This window comes from Ailuropoda melanoleuca, chromosome 10 (genome assembly GCF_002007445.2).
Source record: "Ailuropoda melanoleuca isolate Jingjing chromosome 10, ASM200744v2, whole genome shotgun sequence".
NCBI classification, from domain to species: domain Eukaryota; kingdom Metazoa; phylum Chordata; class Mammalia; order Carnivora; family Ursidae; genus Ailuropoda; species Ailuropoda melanoleuca.
In genome coordinates this window covers 77944428-77963845 of record NC_048227.1, presented here as the reverse complement: position 1 = coordinate 77963845, position 19418 = coordinate 77944428, and the positions used below count along the sequence as shown (strand labels likewise).

The following is a 19418-nucleotide window of genomic DNA, read 5'->3' as shown; positions in this document are numbered from 1 at the left end:
TGTGTTAACTAACCTTATTATGGTAATCATTTTGCAATATATTCATATATTAAATCATTATGTTGTAACCTGAAACTTACACCATGTTATAGGTCAATTTTATCTCAATAAAAAAATTATTTGTCTAGGATAATTCCAGCAGCATGAACCTCTTAAAGAATATGAATATTTTAACTTTTTTATGGAAATTGCTTAATTCACAACACAGAGAGCCATACCAAGCCACCATTCATAATCTTTGATGGTCCTTCTTCAAGCTTATCCTACCAAATGTTCCTCTAATACGATGTGGTTGGAAGTATAAACTGAAGCCATTATTTTAAAAGGCAATTTGTGGTGTTTTCGGAAAGTTAAAATGTGTAATACCCTTTGACCTTGACACTCCATTTCAAGAAATGGGTTCCTTGAAATACTGGTATGTTTGCCCAAAGAAAAATGAACACAGATGCTCACTGCAGCATTGTTTGTACTAGCAAAGAAACATAAATTAATGTAATTATTCATCAAGGGGAGAATAAATTATGAAAGTCAAAATAATGTATATTTATTTCTGTTTTAAGGAAACTATATGCAGGTATTTGCACCTATGAATATTTTTAGCATACAGGAAAAAGTCAGGAGAATATACTAGTAGTGGTAACCTACAGACAAAGAAATTACATTGGGAAGAAGGGGGCGGTAGGGTGCTGCTGAACGAATATTGTATATTTCACTCTATAGGTTTGCATCTATTTGGTCTGTTTACAATGACCAAATATTCACCTAACACTTTTATAATAAAAATCACTTTTAAAATAAAGTACTTGAGATAAGACAAACTTTTAACGCTAGAATGATAAAAACCTATTACTTCCTACCTCTCTCTCCTTTTATTTTGTTATCAATCTAAACAACACTGAACAGTAGCAATACACACCACTACGGATTTTATCCATGTCCACTCCCTTACAAATGAGTGAACCCAAATAAAACCCCAGTAGAGAATTAGTGCTGAGAAAGGAGGATAGTTGGAAAGGTAAAAAGTTAAGAAGAAAGAGACTGAAGAGCCACAAATTTTCAAATAATCTGTATTCCAAACCACAAAGCATAATAAAAATGCACTTTTATGCATGCTACCTTTGCATACTGGCTTTCGCTTTTACAGTGTAACAAATGACTTGCTGGATAAAGAAAATGTTGGCTATTTACTTAAACCTGCAAGTCTCTGAATAGACTACAGTAGTCTGGGTCAGACAGAGAATCTGGGTCAGAAGCACCTGAGGCTCTGATCGAATATCAAAAGTCACGATCTCTAGGTACAACTCCAGATCTGAAGCTAGATGTGGAAATCTGCAGCTTCGGTGTTGACGCATGGATCCCAAAGTTTACAATATACCTTCTTAGGCGTTCAGAAACACTGGAGGGCATAGTAGTACATAGAAACAGAGTCATTCCATTACTGAAAAGAAAAAATTCTCATTTGGCTTTCTGAAAGGCAGTGAGGTCATACTTCATTTTCTAAAGATTGCGCTTTCTAATCTAAACAAAATACAATCTGATTTAGATTTTCTACACCATTCAGGCAGGGACTGTTTCTATTTTGATCATAACTCTGGGGCCAGCAGCCCACATCTGGCACATATTAAGCACACACTATATATTTGTTGAATTAATACAGTTTGGGCCAGGGAGCTCCTCACATGACGACGAAATCAATTTGGATAAACTGGACATGGCCAGTGGGAGAGAATCTGGGCATGGGAAAGGGATAAGGTGTATTCTACAAAGGGCTCTGCAGTGGGAAGAATGGGCTCTCATGTCAGCCACTTCACATTTCTAAGTCTCACATCCCTGCTCTACAAAATAAGGGAGCAGATTCTGGGAATTAACTGCCAAGGAATCATTTAAATTTAGTCTGAAATGTTAAAATTCAGATTCTAGAGTAGTTTAAACACTCCTTTGATAAATGTCCTTGTGTGCTCTCAAGTAAAAATTAATACTGTACAGACAAAGAAACACTTTGAAATGTGGATATTACCTTCACCACTGATTTGTCATTCTGTGATTAAGTTTGAAATCACTGGGAAGAGGACAATCCATTTGAAAGCAAAACAAGAAAAATAACGAGTAAAGAAGTAAACTGTCAGTCTGCAAGTTTTGTCAGCTGTTATTCCAGATTTCAAAATCTATTATTTCCACAAATTATTTTTATCTAAATATTCAGGAATGGTACCTGATTTAGTTATTATTGAATGTGGGGCATAGTTATCAAAAGAAAAAAAAAAAACATGCAAGATACCTTTTTGAAAAGGTATTCACAATAGTTTGTAGAAAACTCACCACCACAGGATGGCCAATCACCCAAACCCATGTTTTAAAAGATCAAAAAGACTTTCTATGCACAGAGACATTAAATACAGTATGTGCCCAATTGAGAAAAGAGATCTACTTACTAATAAACATGACCTTCCTTTATAGAGCTGCAAATCAGTCTTAACTGCAGCAAGGGGTCATGGCGAGCAGGAACAAATATTAATCTGCATGCCCATCTCCAAAACTCTGGTATATCAGAGCAGGTCAGCAGATGGCTAAATTTGCATGAGAAGCTCCCTAGGCTGAAATGGGAAAAACAATGATGGGTGCCCTTAGGATTCCAGGAGAAAAGCTCATGAATCCAGAAGAAAAACAGAAGTTACTCCAAACTGAGGGAGGAGGGGGTGGCCTGGGAAGGCAGAAAGTCACCCAGAGATATGGGAGGTCAAGAGACATATCCCTCAGTTCATGTCACCTCTCCCCATCCTCAGGGAGAAGTACTTTCAAGTAACAGTGGGGGATCGGGGCTCCTCAGTTACCCTCTTGCCCAGTCCATGGAACACCTGTTCCAAGCCCTCAGTGGAGACGACTGCTAAAAGCACAAGGTCGTCTTCTGGAAATCTTGAAAGAGCTGCATAAACGGGGATAAAGAAGCTCGTTCCACCATGCAGAACCCAGTGCCAGTGAGCAGCACCAGGGTATGCAGGCCAGAGGAGGAAGCTTGGAGGGCAGCAGGCTGCAAACAACCAGAAGCAAAAAAGCAATAAAATGGGACCCCTGCCTCGATGCTCTTCAAGGGAGAAAGCGGATGTGGCAACAGAAGCAGCAGCGGGAAATGCTGGTTCGAGTACGCAGCTACCTGTCGGCAGAGGATCAGAAGAGCCACAGTGGCAAAGGAGGGCGCAGCTGGAAGAGCCAGCGGGGAGTCTCACAAGCCAACTCTAGCATCCCGGGCAGTGTGGGAAACAAACTGACTTGGAATCCCAGCACCCAGAGCAGTAGGGTGTCAAGAACCACTACAAATGTTGCTCATGCCCTGAGCATGCTTAGTAATAAGGCTGGCGTAGCTGGTAACACAAGGCTTTCAAGAAAAATGTTCACTCACCTTCTTCCGGAGCCGTGGTGCTTTGGACAATTTCATAAAAGTCAAATGAGGCTTAAAACTCCCGTTTTCTCCCGCCAAGATGCCCTTTTCTTGAAATGTCCTTTTTGCAGCCTCTAAAGAAATAAAAACACAGAAATGCTACTGTAACACATGGCTATCTTTTATTATAAACATGGCAATTCAAAAAATAACAAATTATTTTATAATGAAGATTACTTTATATACCTGCATGAGATATTATTTTCTAAGAGAGAATAAAACCACAATGTATAGGACAACATATTATTAAATCTGCAGAGATTTCAAACTTTAAGCACACAAAAACAACAAATTGAAAAGGAAACATTTAATAAATGAAATAACCATTTGTCTGATGTGATGCTGATTTTCACTGAATATCATAGTGGTGCCCATAAGCATAAAAAAAGGACTAGTTTATCTGTAACCCATAATATCTAAAACTTCTACTTCTCACCAAGATGGAATAACAGAAATCAGATTTACCCTCCTATCTGAAACAATGAAAGGACAAAGTATATAGAATGATGGTTTGTAAGACACTCTACTTATCAGGTAATGAAGATCAGTGATCCTTTAGAGATGTGAAACAAACAAGGTGAGCCCTTCGATTGCCCAACTTTCATCCTGGGCTGTCTAGGCCCCTGAACAGGTGGAGCTCAGTAAAAAGAGTAAAAAGAGCTGAAAGTAGGAGAGGCAAAGGTATCTACAGCTCACAGGAAAGAGTCCTAGAAAAGTGAGACCTGCACAGAGAGAAAATCCTACAGATCTGCAAAGGGTTGTCCTAGAGTATTCAGCTGAGTATAGACCAGCACATATATGTTAGCAAACTACCTGAAGATGGGGAAACACATTCAAGAGGGAATGGTGCCCAGTGCTCATACAGGAGCAGGAGAATTGTCTGTTCCCATAAGTCAGACTAGAAAAACCTCGAGATTTGTGGGAAACTGGGTAGAATGAACAGAAAGGTCTTACCTCAGCAGTGGGGAAAAATTAGCTTTGAACTGGTATTGTTCTAGTCCCATCTAAAAAATCTTAGAAGCAAGATCCAAAAGGAAAAAAAAAAACTCTTTCCAAGTAACTTGACTGTATCCCAGAACAAAGCCCAAGAATATTTATAGGCATATAAAACTATCCAGACCCATCAAAGCAGACTTCACAATGCCTGGCATCTAATCAAAAATGTCCAGGCATGCAAACGAACAGGAAAATGTGACTCACAATGAAAAGATAAATCAATTCACCAAAGAGACCCAGAAGTGACACAAATGTTAGAGTTAGAATATAAGAGAATCAAAATAGTTATTATGACTGTATTCTTTATATTCAAAAAATAGACATGCAAGATATAAAAAAGACCCAAATCAAATTTATAGAGATGAAAATTGCAATGTCTAGAGAAAAATAAACTGGATAAATTAATAACAGATTAGACATTGTAGAGCAAAAAATTAGTGGACTTGAAGACATAGCAATAGAAACCATTCAAAATAAAATACAGAGAGAAGAAAGAAAGAAAGAAAGAAAAAGAAAGAAAGAAAGAAAGAAAAGAAAGAAAGAAAGAAAGAAAGAAAGAAAGAAAGAAAGAAAGAAAAGGAGGGAGGGAGAAAGAAAGGAAAGGTGGGGAGGGAAGGAGAAGGGAGGGGAGAAGAGAGGAGAGGAGAGGTAGGGAAAAGAAAAGAAAAGGCCAGAGAAGAAATGAGAAGAGGCGAGATGAGAAGAAAAAAGAAAAGAAAAGATGGAACATTGGTAAGTGTGGGGTAACTACAAGTTATCTAATATATGTATAAGTGAAGTCCCTAAAAAAGAGGCAAGAGGAAGACAGAGGAAATATTTGAAAAAATAATGCCTGTTGGGGAATGAGAGTTGCCACAACCACAGCAGAAAATAATCTAGGCAATAATTTTTAAAATTTAAACTGCACAAGTATGTGAACCAGCAAATTCAATTCTAGGAAAATACACAAAAATAAAATTATCAGCATATAAAATTCTATATAGAAGATATTTAGCAATGTTTGAATTCACACAAAGTAGAAATACCCTTATCAATAAAGAAATGGTCATTAAATTACCATTTGGCATACTAAGGACTATCACAAGAAAAAGAGAATCAGAGCTACACATATTGACCTGAAGAGATGCCCATGATCTATTAAGCAAAAACAGGTAAGTTGCATGATTAATATATCAATAATATGATTCCATGGTTTATTTAAAGAAGATAAATTCTCTATATTTATGTTTTATTAGCATAAAAATGGTATAAAATGCTTTAGGATGAGGGTTGACACTGAATATAAATAGAGGAGACTAGCGACATTTTCTCTATACATCTGTATATTGTTTGGGTGGTTACAATGAGCCTGTATTACTTCTGAAGAAAAAAAGTTTAAAAAATTAAATAAGCACAATAACCGACTATACATGAACAATATATTGTCACAAGTGCATGAGCATCATACTAGAATGCACAAATAGAATTATTTGTTATATATATGAAAAATTCATACTTTTCAAAGATCTTTGGTAAACAACTTCACATTTGTTCTTTCTACCTCAAAATCAGGTAAGGCTAATACCTAAGTTAATTTTAAAGATAAGAAAACTGAAACATAAGAAGTTGATGCTCAAAGTCACCCTCCTTGTTAGTAGTAAAGAAGGAACTGGAATCCAGATGCCATCACTTCTACTCTGATCATGTTTCAAGCTGACTAAAACCCCAACTTAACCCAGGGTCAGTGAAGGGCACCAAAGCTGCTTCAGCAACTAAATCAGGAAGAGTAAGGCACCTTCCACCATGTCCACACACACACACTGCTTTTGGGCAGAGAAGCCCCCCTGTTCTACACTTGAGCTTCTAAGTAGCTTTTCATTTTCTAAAAGGATTCCAACATTTACCCAAAAAACAAAGTTAGAAAAAATCAATGGCCAAAAAACACATAGAGAGGACCCCTTTAGTACCAATAATCCTGCCAATAATGTCCATTAAAAAATAGAAACTGGTGAAACATAAGTCAAAAAATGTCTTCAAATCTCAAAGAAAACCACATCCAATCCAAATGTTAAGTGAAAAACTGTTCCTTTTAAATTCATTTGTTTCTTTTCTATGTTAAATATACTTTAATTTTTCTAACAATCAAAAATCATTAACCTAGTGGGAGATTATCTAATATTTCCAGAAAATGTGTCCTAAAAAATAAAAGATGTTTTTAATACAATACTAAATACTAGAGTCATAAGAATGCTTTAGTTTTAACCACCAATTCTGTTGGAATCTGGAAATTACTAATGATACATAGAATTATAACCAGAAATACCTGGATGAAAACAAAATCGAGTATATTTCCATGCAGTCTGACTATTTTTTACTAGTGTAAGTCTTCAGTTTTTTTTAATGGGAACCCAAAGTAAAAAAGATGTGGGAGTGAACAAAACAAATATACAATATTATCCTTTCTGAGAAAAAGAAGGGTTTGCTGTAATGACTGGTCCATATGAAAGTAATAAAATAATAGAGAAAAGCAGAGTTTCAAAACAGAAATACCTGCACAAGAGAAAATCCAAATGGATGCATTCTTTTTACCAACGGCATAATTATTGGTCCCATCAGTGCTATCTGGTACGCTGGCTGGCATGAAGGATAAAAAGCAGGGAAGAGGACCTGCCCTCCCAGGAGAGGAGCTCCCGGAGCAGAGCTGGGGAGTTAATCAGCTCAGTACCCACGGTGTCTGGAGCACACGCTTAGCATCTGTGGGTGTTCAATTGTACCTGTTGAATTTGAATTGAACATCACACCTTTGTGCGAGGTGTTTTATGTATGCTTGACCATCTACTCCTTCAGATAACCATAAGAGGTAGGTTAGTATTCCCATTTTTAAAAATTAAGAAACTGAGGCTCTGAAATGTTAACAGCTTACTCAAAGATCACTGAGCCAAGTTGTGGTGAGGAGAGAATTTGAACTTAAACCTAACTGACTACAATGTTCATGCTGCCTCCTACAGGAAGAATCTAAATTCTTGGGGGGGGCTCGCTGACTCAAGTGGAAGAGCATGAAACTCTTGATCTCAGGGTCATGAGTTCAAGTCCCACGCTGGGTATAGAGATTACTAAAATAAATAAATAAACTTAAAAAAAAAAGAAGAATCTAAAATCTTCTTTCTCCCCTCTTATTTTTTTTTAAGATTTATTCATTTATTTGAGAGAAAGAGAGCCTGTGAGTGGGGGAATGGTAGAGGGAGAGAGAGATGCAGACTCCCCACTGAACAGGGGGCCTGATGCTCGGGCTCGATCCCAGGACCCTGAGATTACGGCCTGAGCTGAAGGCAGACGCTTAACAAACTGAGCCACCCAGGCGCCCCTCTAAGAAAAGTCCTTAAATAAAAGGTAAAATTTGGTTAGGTTATTTTAAAACTTGTACAGCACTTAGGAGCTGCAGTTGACAGACTCAAATCTGGTCATTCACTCCTTCATTCAGCAATGAATGACATCCTACTATTGTCAGGTACTGTTCTAGGTGGGGGAACGATGGCAATGCACGAAACAAATCCCCTGCCCTCCGGGAACGTCCACACAGGCTGGGTGCCACAAACAAAGACATAAATATGTTGTCGGGTATTGATCAGTGATGTGAAGAAACATAAAGCATGTTAAGGATATATAAAGTGAGGTGAAAGAAAAGGGGTTGCTATGTTAGACATGGAGGTCTGAGAATCCTGCTCTGAAGAGGAAACATCTGAGAAGCTACATGACTGAGGAGAACAGTACTCGAGGCAGAAGGAAGAACTTACGAAGAATGTTTAGTAGGTGCAGAAACAGTAAAAAGGACAGGATACCTAGAGCCGGGTGAGTCAGGATTTGGGGAAGAGGTAAGAATGGGTTTAGAGAAGTAGGCAAGAATATTATGGGGCATGGTAAAACCTTCAGATTTATCATCAGTATTGTGGGGAATTCTGGGGGTTTTAAGCAAGGGAAATTTATGTGTGAGAGTATAACTTTCTTGATTCATCTATATTTCAGCTAGAATATACATTTCTTCCTGGTGGAAGAAATTTAATCTCAGGCAATTCAAAGCGCTCCCCTCTTGCCCTAGGACCATATTTTAATTGAAGGGAAGGTAGCTAATGGGGTGCCCCAGCGGTTTAGATGGGGGTGTAGAGCCTGGCTCTTGGGTCACCATCTGGCATCTCCTTAGACATGCACCGTGCTTGGTTTTTGTAGCTGGACCCTCCCTCTTTCCCATATGTAATGACTCTGCAACTTCTGTGCCTTCCTAGGTATGCAAGATTTCATTCTATTGATCACCACACCATACCAGGGCAAGCAGGACCTCGCTGGACCTATCTGAGGCCCTTTACCACTTTCTTGCTACTCTTGAGCACGCAAAAATAACAGAATTTCTCAGGGCCGAGGTGGAAAGGGTCAGAACCCCCTAAGGTCACCCATCACACAATACCACCCTCACTTCACCTCCACTGCTGCTCTGGAAGCATAGGGAATTCTGGCTCGCTGGCTCTATGAACACGCCCCAGGAGCAAGGCACAGGGTCATTGTGCTCTTGTACTGATATGAGTTTCTCCTGTTCTGTTCAGGGGTTGATGGAGGGGCAAGAACGCATACTCTACCTTGGCCTCTAGCTCTCTTCTTTGCCTGACCCTGGGAATCTTTCCTAACATCAAAGAAGGAAAAATTTATCATTATGCTTAGGTGTTGAAATCCCAAAGCCTTTTCTCTATTTTTCTTGTTATATTCTCCCTCTTCTGAGAACATGGGTGCCACTGTCCAGGAGGCGGCTAGGCACACAACAAAGGATATAAGAAATAGAAGGAGAAAAACAGTATCTCAAAATATTATCCCCACATTTTCAAAACCTTAGTTTGTTATTTTACTTTCATAATATCTACTAAATGCTAATATGTGCTAAATGTGACAATTTGATCACCATTTATAAATTTGGGGCATGTCCTAAAACCCTTCACTCCTAGTCATTAGCAGCAAATGATTTTTCCTCTCTCTTCTATAATAATAAAGAAAGTCAAGCAATGGACCCTTAAGATGAAAAAAACAAAAACAAAAACAAATCAACACTGTTCTTAGTTACAAACAACAAATGGCAACTTTGGCTGAGTTCAGCAGGGAAGAAATGTATAAGAATACAAGGGGACGCCTGGGTGGCACAGTCGGTTGAGCACCCGACTGGCTTTCAGCTCAGGTCCTGATCTCAGGGTCATGGAACCAAACCCTACATTGGGCTCTATGCTCAGCTTGGAGTCAGCTTGAGATTCTCTCTCTCCCTCTGCCCCTCCCATTCATGCTCTCTCTCTCTCAAAAAAATAAATCTTAAAAAAAAAAAAAAAAAAAAAAAAGAACACTGGGAGGATTAGAAGACCAGGCTGGAAGGCTAGAAAGCCAAGCAGATGTCCAAAGCTATGGTGGAGAACAGGGACACGGCCACCACCTCCTGCTCCTGCTGGCATCACTGGGACCATGCAAAGCACACAGACGGCTAGAACTGCTGCCACCTGCCTTCCACTGGTGGTAGCAACACTGATGACACAACCTAGCCCCAGAACAATTCTGCACAGTCCTTTTTTGTTCAAGGGGCTAGCTTCCCATTCAAAGTCTAGACCAAAGCAAGATCATGTTCCTAGCACCAAAGCAAACTGTGGAAGAACATATGTGACATGGGAGAGGCTGGGAAGAGTTGAGATGCTCGACAGCTAAAAAAGAAAGACAACAGTCCAGCACGTGCATATTTTAAAACAGTAAGAGTGTATTCATACAACTACTATTGTAATTAACTTATCAACTTTTGGCTCATGTAAATTACAAGCAGGTATATCTTTCCTCAAATACCATCATAACCCAGTTCTGGCCCTCTCTATTATGGCATACCCACAACTATTTCAAATAGACCTCAAGTTAAAATATTAGACTGAATCATCCAAAACCACCATTTTTATGAGTCAAAACTTGTCAAATACTGGCAATGTCTGATGGCTTAACATATACAATGGTGGACTGAGTTCCTAGGATCTGACTGAAGGAATTGGGGCATATTTTCTTAAGTCTTCAAGTACTTGCAGAATTATCACATAGAAGAATTGCTAATAGCAACTCAGCAATACATTCATATCAACCCAGAAAACAGAAACATCATGAAGGTGTGAAAGCAAAAATTCATTTCTTCATTTATTTACTGAGCACTTCCCATATGTGCCAGACACACTATCTGCTTACGACAGCAGACATGGCCCTGCTCTCACAGAGCTTACAGTCTCGCGGGACAGATCTGGGCCCAATGAAGAGCACTCAACAGTGTTCAGAATTATTAAAAAATATAAAAGATATAAGGAAAGAAGTTTTGTTAAAAGAAATTAAAATAGTAGGCATTTGTATTGTTCATTACTATCTACATTAGTTTCCACATATTATTTTACTTGATGTGACAATCTCACTATCAATTGATTGTAAAGATACAGTGTTTTTCTATGCAAGTTGGTACAGCCACTCTGGAAAACAGTGTTGGAGGTCCCTTAAAAAGTTAAAAATTGAGCTACCCTATGACCCAGCCATTGCACTACTGGGTGTTTACCCCAAAGATACAGACGTAGTAAAGAGAAGGGCCATATGCACCCCAATGTTCATAGCTGCATTGTCCACAATAGCCAAATCATGGAAGGAGCCGAGATGCCCTTCAACAGATGACTGGATTAAGAAGCTGTGGTCCATATATACAATGGAATATTACTCAGCTATCAGAAAGAACGAATTCTCAACATTTGCTGCAACATGGACGGCACTGGAGGAGATAATGCTAAGTGAAATAAGTCAAGCAGAGAAAGACAATTATCATATGATTTCTCTCATCTATGGAACATAAGAACTAGGATGATCGGTAGGGGAAGAAAGGGATAAAGAAAGGGGGGGTAATCAGAAGGGGGAATGAAACATGAGAGACTATGTACTCTAACAAACTGAAGACTTCAGAGGGGAGGGGGTGGGGGAATGGGATAGACTGGTGATGGGTAGTAAGGAGGGCACGTATTGCATGGTGCACTGGGTGTTATATGCAACTAATGAAGCATCGAACTTTGCATCGGAATCCAGGGATGTACTGTATGGTGACTAACATAAAAAAAAAAAAAAAAAAGATAGTGTTTTTCTTTATCGGTTTCAGTTATTTTTTTCAGATTTTATTTATTTTATTTTTCATAAGCAGGGGGAGCAGCCGGCAGAGGAAGAGGGAGAAGCAGACTCCCGCTGAGCAGGGAGCCCGATGCAGGACTCGACCCCAGGACCATGGGATCATGACCTGAGCTGAAGCCAGACACTTAACCGACTGAGCCACTGAGGAGCCCCAAGGTTTCAGGTACTTTAAATTTTGACCCAACAGTTCTCATATTCACTCGGCCTGAAATCTTTGATGATGGATATCTATTCACAATACTGTTTAAATAATATTTGTCACAAAGCACATATAACTTGTTATCAATGTGTTTTTCCAGGACAGTACATTCTCTAGGTAGACAAAAATGGGGGAAAAAAGAAATTGTTGCCTTCTTTTTGAAAAATATTTCTTAGCATCAGTTTTTTTATTCCTATTAGCAGTATAATCTATTGCTTAGCCAGACTACAGGGTAATGGTTATGGAAATATCATTCCTGAGATAAGAGGAGTTTTTGCTGGTGTGAAAACCACATGTCATTTCATCTACGTTAACTCATGTTCTGGAGGAGAAGCTTATGAATAATTGAAGAGATTGCTCAATTCCTCCTAGCACCACAGACATTCCTTCAAGCACTAAATAGAAAATCTCACAGCAAATATATCAGACATCCTTCAAAAGTCAGCTAAAACTGCTTCCTAAATAATATAATTTATCTCATAGCTAAAGATGCAAAATGTCTGAAGAACAATTTCTTAAAATGTATTTTAAACACTAGGAGACTAGGCTATATAAAAGGAGACTGAAATGAATAATTTAATAAAGAAACAATATTTTGTAATCCTAACAAATACAGTAGTTTTATCTGTTTAGGCGAGTTTGTTCGTTTTATTCAGCAAACATTTATTGAGTGTGCTAAGTACTGGAAAATTGTCTCTGTTTTTTAAATTTTAAACATACATATTTTTACATAGGAGATTTTCTTTAAGTGAACTCTCAAGTATGTAGCACAATAAATTTATACCTAAAATGTAAAGAAAGTGCTAAAAGTTGTCTGAAAGTAAACTATGACAGATCAATTTTAATAAAATCATCTCTTTTTAATTATATACATGTTCTTGTAAATTTTTTTCCTTTTCTTTTGCTATTTTTTCCTGTTTCTAACATGGTGAGGGATAGTTATATGATAGCATGGTATATAATTTGAAAATAATCACAAAGACTTTTTTTTATTGAGGTATACAAAGAAGTTTATTCATAATAATACTCTAGAATACGAAATGTAAATTAGGTGGTCCTAATATATTCTTAAGCTTAAATATTCTATTTTAGATGCAACAGAAATAATAAGTTGGATTTTAGTTTTAAGAAGACTGATCTGTGGTTAGACAATACACCAAACAACAGGAGGTTATAAGGTCTTTCCTTGCCTTTCATCTGGAAGATACTGTCTTACACCATTGTAAGTTACAGTAAAACTATGTCACATATAATATGAAAGATCTCAATAAAATTTTAAAATCACTTTTTAGCCATCTAAAACTTTAAATAAAAGCCATACAACTGTTTTTTGTCATTCCTGTTATTACTATTTAAAGGATTCTTGTTTCCATATGCTACTCAAACTGTTCCACTTTAGATGGTTTTAGTAAGTTATTTGAACTACATGCTTCAACATAATGGCTGGCATAATGTTGAAATGAACTACATTTTAAAATTTTTATACTCATCACTTTAAGTAGATAATTCCAATTCATTACTGTATAAAACTGTCAAACAAAATTTTAAAACATTTCATTCTTAAAAGCAAGTATTTGAAATTACACCTTCATGCCAATGGCATCACATTCATTCCACAGCAGTTAAGGAAAGAGACCCAGATTGAGCATTCTAACACTGGCTAAGTTCTCCTATTATTCACTTGTGTTCTTGGACAGGTCACTTAACCTTGAGAGTAAAAGTGATGAGGCCATTACAAATGATCTCTCAAGTCCCTTTTTTTATTCTAACAATCAGCTAGTCCAAGTGAACTGTCAGAGAATGCTGGTACATCATCCATCAGGGGTTCTATTTTTTTTTTAAAGATTTTCTTTATTTATTTGAGAGAAAGAGAGAGAGCATGGGGGGGGGAGGTGCGCACTGGGAGAGGGACACTCAGACTCCCAGCCAAGTGCAGAGCCCCATGTGGGGCTCAATCCCAGGACCCCCAAGATCGTGACCTGAGCTGAAGTCAGATGCTTAACCGACTGAGCCACCCAGGTGCCCCTCCATCAGGGATTCTAGACACCAGGACTGGATTTCACTACCATACAAAGATTTAGACATGAATATAAATAACAGAAGAGAGACTACATAAGGTTAAATGTTCTTTCAATTACACTTTTATGTTTACATCATACATTTTTCACTGGTTTATACATCTATTTAAAAGATAGTTATTGAACCTCTATTACACAGCAAGCTCTGGGGACACAAAGATGAAAGATTCCCTCAACGAGCTTTTGCTCTAGTTGAGGAACGTCAATTTCTAAACAATCAAATGCAATGAAATATTACAGTTTCTACAGTAGATATCCATCTATAGGATACAGGGGAGAATAGGGGAGAAAATGGTCATTTCTATTTTGAAGAAATCAGAAAAGCCTTTATTTTGGAAGAGACATTTGAAATGAGTTTTATGAAAGATCAATAATACAGTCTGAAAAAGAAATTAAGAAAACAATTCCATTGACAATAGTACCAAAAATAATAAAATACTTAGGAATAAACTTTAACAAGAAGGCAAAAGACAGACAACTACAAAATGGTGCTGAAAGAAATTAAAGGAGACACAAGTAAATGGAAGACATTTCACGTTCAGGGACTCAAGCCTGAATACCGCTAAGATGGCACTACTACCCAAAACAATCTACAGATCTAATATAATTCCTACCAAGGTTCCAATGACGCTTTCTGCAGAAATAGAAAAAAGATCATCCTAAAACTCATATGGAATCTTAAGGGACCCTAAATAGCCAAAAACTCTTAATAAAGAAGAACAAAGTTGGTAGCCTCACACTTGTTTCAAAATCTACTACAAATCTACAGTAAATGAAACAGTGTGCTCAGGCCTGTCAGAATGGCTAAAATCAAAAACACAAGAAACACAGGTGCTGGTGAGGAGGTACAGGAAAAGGAACCCTCTTACACTGTTGGTGGGATGCAAACTGGGGCAGCCACTGTGGAAAACAGTATGGAGGCTCCCAAAAAAGTTAAAAATAGAGCTACCCTATGACCTAGTAATTGCACTATTGAGTCTTTTTCCAAAAAATGCAAAAACACTAATTTAGAGGGATACACGTATGCCTACGATTATTGCAGCATTATTTACAAAAGCCAAGATATGGAAGCAGCCCAAGTGTCCATCATAGGTAAATGGATAAAGAAACTGTGGTATATACATACAATGGAATATTATTCAGCCGTAAGAAAGAATGAAATCTTACCATTTTGCAACAATGTGGATAGAACCAGGGAGTATAATGCTAAGCAAAGTAAGTCAGAGAAAGACAAATACCATATGATTTCACTCCTATGTGGAATTTAAGAAACAAAACAAATGAACAGATAAAAAAGACAGACAGACAAATAGAGAAACAGACTCTTAACTATAGAGAACAAATTGATGGTTACCAGAGAGGAGTGGGTGGGGGATGGGTGAAATAGGTGATGGGGATTAAAGAGTACACTTATCGTGATGAGCACTGAGTAATGTACACAGTTGTTGAATCACTATATTGTACACCTGAAACTAATGTAACACTGTATGTTAATTATACTAAAAACCAGACACACACCAACAGCGTGGTACTGGCAAAAAGGCAAACCTATAAACCAATGGAATAGAACAAAGAAAGGAGTGCTCAGCTGTGTGAATCTACAGCATCCATTAGATTTGGGAATTAGAATGCTATCAGTGGCCTGTGCTGACATTGTAGATTATAACCTCCTGACTGCAGGAGCGTAAAGGCAGGAAAGTAAGCACAAGTAAAGAATTGTAGACAGATTTCACAGGCCACACTTTTACAGATTTTGGCTCGAAAGGGAAGGAGAAATTCAATGCAGGAGCTGTGGGAAATTCAAGGTCAAAGGAGTGCTGAGTTTTCTGTTATTTCTTGGGCTTTTTGACATTGTTTCTTGCTTGTTTATTTGTTTGGGGATAAGAGAGGCGTAATCAAGTGAACAAAGTTGGGGAAATGAGCTGATGAAGAGGAAAGGCTGGAAATATAGAAGTACCTGAACCAGAGGAAGGAACTGGTAGAGCAAGATCCAGATTGTGACGTTAGATCGAGAACACAGCTAAAGAGATTAGTCTTAGGTAGATAGAAGACACCTCTTTTCCTAAAACTATATAGGATTTAAGAAGCCAAACACAGTAGCAGTAGGTTTACTACACAGAGGGAACAAATGAAGCAAGTCCCAGCCTCAGTTTTATTTGTGGAGGGAAGAGCTGAGGGCTGGAGCAGTGACAAGGGGCAAGAGAAAGAAAAAAGCAGGAGCAGTATGACTGCTGGACAGCCTGCTGCTGAGTCTGGAAAACATAACTGCAGGAGAACCAATCTACATGACTGTACAATTTCTTCATTTTCTCACACATTTGATCAAACTACTCGTTAACACCTGTTAAGTGTCCCACATTCTAGAAGGTACTATGTAAACAATGGTCAACAAAACAGTCACAGTCCTTGCCATTATGGAGCTTCATCCAGGAAACACAGTCAAACAAAATTACACAATTATAACCTGTGATAAGGCCTGTGAAGGAGACACACCAGGTATAGTGACGGAGAACACACTTATAAGGAGACTCTCTCTGTAAGGCACAGGGAAACGCTCCCCGCGGTGGTGACATTTGAGCTGAAGAATGAAAAGGTCCAAAGGGAGGGTCTACTCAAACATTTGCAAAAGTTCCATGGCAAGAACAAACTTGTTTATTCCCTGATAAACGATGATGAGACAGGAGACGTGGGCAGGAAACCAGCACGGAGACACCATGGGCCACAGCAAGGAGTGTGGAGTTTATTTTGCCCAGGTGTTGGGGTGAAAAAGCAAATGGCTGAACTGATCTACCACTGGTGTTTGTCAGCCTGGTGAAACAGAAGGACAAGAAGACAGGACACCTGAAAGAACCACCAACAGAGTGATGCACCATGAGGCTGTAACAAATTTAAGAAGGAATAAACTATGTTGGCCAGGAAGAGGAGACCAGAGACCTCGGTGAGGTTCCACAGCATGAACAGCAATGGGAAGAAAGTGAAACAGCATAAAGGGTGGGAAGTTAGGATGCTAGACAGCTATATCCAATTTATGGTCTTAGAAGAGGTCTGGCTGGGGTGCCTGGGTGGCTCAGTCGTTAAAGCGTCTGCCTTTGGCCCAGGGCAGGATCCCAGGGTCCTGGGATCGAGCCCCATATCAGGCTCCTCCACTGGGAGCCTGCTTCTTCCTCTCCCACTCCCCCTGCTTGTGTTCCCTGTCTCACTGGGCTGGCTGTCTATCAAATAAATAAATCAAATCTTTTAAAAAAAAAAGNCAGGCTCCTCCACTGGGAGCCTGCTTCTTCCTCTCCCACTCCCCCTGCTTGTGTTCCCTGTCTCACTGGCTGTCTCTCTATCAAATAAATAAATCAAATCTTTAAAAAAAAAAAAGAAAAAAAAAGAACAGTTCTAGCAGATGAATAGCCAAAAGGTTTCACTATGCTTATGAACTGCTGGAGCAGAGTATGACTATTAGAGGCTACCTTCAAAGAAGTCAAGGGACTTTAAGAAAAGTAAAAGCTGTGATGGTAGCAGTGGGGGTGGTGGGGATTTATCATTATTATTAATGGTAATCGTTACCATCTATTTACCATTGTGTATGTGCCAAACACCGTGCGAAGCACTTCATGTATGTTATCTCCATTTATTTTGAGAACAGTCACTATTATGCTGTTTTACAAGTAAGGAAACTGAATGCAATGTTGGGTCCAAAAGACTCCACATCCACAGCTCGCTTTGAGCCAGAATGGTTGGATGGTTGTGATCATGGTGCAAGAAAGGGTCACAATGTGAGCTAGGAAACAAAGTGCTCAAAAAGCGAGAGGAGATATTTGGACAACAGCAAAGAGGAAAGGTAACAAAAACTCTAATAGCATGAACTACCAATAAGAAAAGGCTTGTGCGTGAGGGTAGAATGGGGACAAAGCAACAGAGAACTAAGAGAATATGGATGACATCTGGACCCCCTGGTGTGAGGCACTGGTGGAAAGAGCAGCCTGACCCAGAGGAAGCTGTGATCTCAGACTAGCAAACATATCAGCTAAGGCAAGAAGGTAATGGGGATGCTCCTGAAAGCCAGCAGTCCACTTGCTAATTTACAGTGTAACTGGCTACCGTAGTGATTAACAACACAGAATCTGGTGGAGTGTGGGCAAAATCAGTGCAATGAGTCAAAAGTACAAATTTCCAGTTATAATATAAATAAGTCAGGGATGTAATGTACAACATGGTGTCTGTACTTAACAATGCTGTATTACATATTTGAAGGTTGCTAAAAGAATAAATCTTTTTTTAAGATTTTATTTATTTATTTGAGAGAGAGAAAGAGAGAGAGACAGTGCAAGCGCACATACATAAGCAGGGGTAGAGGGGGAAGGAATAAGCAAGACTCCAGGCTCAGCACAAGCTGGACACGGGGTTCAATCCCCCGACCCTGAGATCAGGACCTGAGCAATGGCAAAACCAAGAGTCAGGTGCTCAACTAAGCCACCCAAGTGCTGCGAGAGTAAATCTTAAAGTTCTCATCACAAGGAAAAAGTTTGTAACTATGTGAGGTAATGGATGTTAACTAGACTTATTTCACTATATATAAATAACAAATCATTACATTGTAAACCTGAAACTAATACTGACCCTATGTTATGGGTCAGTTGTACCTATATAAAAGAATATGTCTAACAAGTGAACAGTAAAATAAATTAGGATGCAATGAAATATTACATAATCAGTGAAAATGCTTTTGGAAACTATTTCATGTTGATGATTGCTAACTTGCGAGCATTTATTCTGCACCAAATACTGTTCTTTATGTACATCATATGTCACACATATGTTATAATGTATAATAGTAATAATTTTAAAAAAAAGCATACAGAATCTAAAGCCAGACTTTCCGGATTTCAGTCCTGGCTCTATGACTTACTAACAAATTATTTAGCCCCTTTGGGCCTCAGTTTCCCTATCTATAAAATGGGGGAGATAACAATGGTCCCTATCTCACAGAGTTGCTAAAAGTAAATGAGTTAATATTTGTAAGATGATTAGAATAATGGCACAAAGTAAATCCATTTAAGTGTTTGACTGAAAATCAAGTAAAATAAAAGAGGGGATGTAGGGAACCACAATATGCCCCTCAAAAATATGTCACTTTGGCACAAGAATCCTAAGAAATGAGAATCAGTAGGTGCAGAAAGAAACTTTCCCAGATCTTCCCTTATCTGACTAAAAGCAGACACTTCTGAAAAATGAGACTGCCCAAAATCCCCTTACCCAAGAAAGTTTTCTGGCCAAGATGGACCTGTATAAACCTTACTCCGTTAGGGCCCCCCATATATTTACCTTCCCACAATTTGCCACCCCAGAAAGCCTAAAACCCTTTTCTTTGTCTTATCACTTCCCTACAAAGTAACTGTTCTTCGGTTAAGATGCCATATCAGCCCAAGTTCTAACCACCCTTTGAGTTACTCTTCACCGAGTCTTCTCTACATGATGTGTACTGCACACATTAATAAACTCCTTGTTTTTCTGTTAATTTTCTGTCAGT

At 38.5% G+C, this 19418-nt stretch overlaps 1 protein-coding gene across 4 annotated transcripts in view; it reads right to left on the bottom strand.

Moving 5' to 3' along the window:
• Window positions 1-19418, bottom strand: part of AKAP7 (A-kinase anchoring protein 7) — a 150788-nt gene that overhangs the window by 85455 nt on the left and 45915 nt on the right. For all 4 annotated transcript variants that reach the window (XM_034669153.1, XM_034669152.1, XM_034669154.1 and 1 more), the window contains exon 6: window positions 3398-3510. In XM_034669153.1, coding sequence (XP_034525044.1) covers window positions 3398-3510 — 113 coding nt within the window. The remainder of the gene's footprint in view (window positions 1-3397; window positions 3511-19418) is intronic.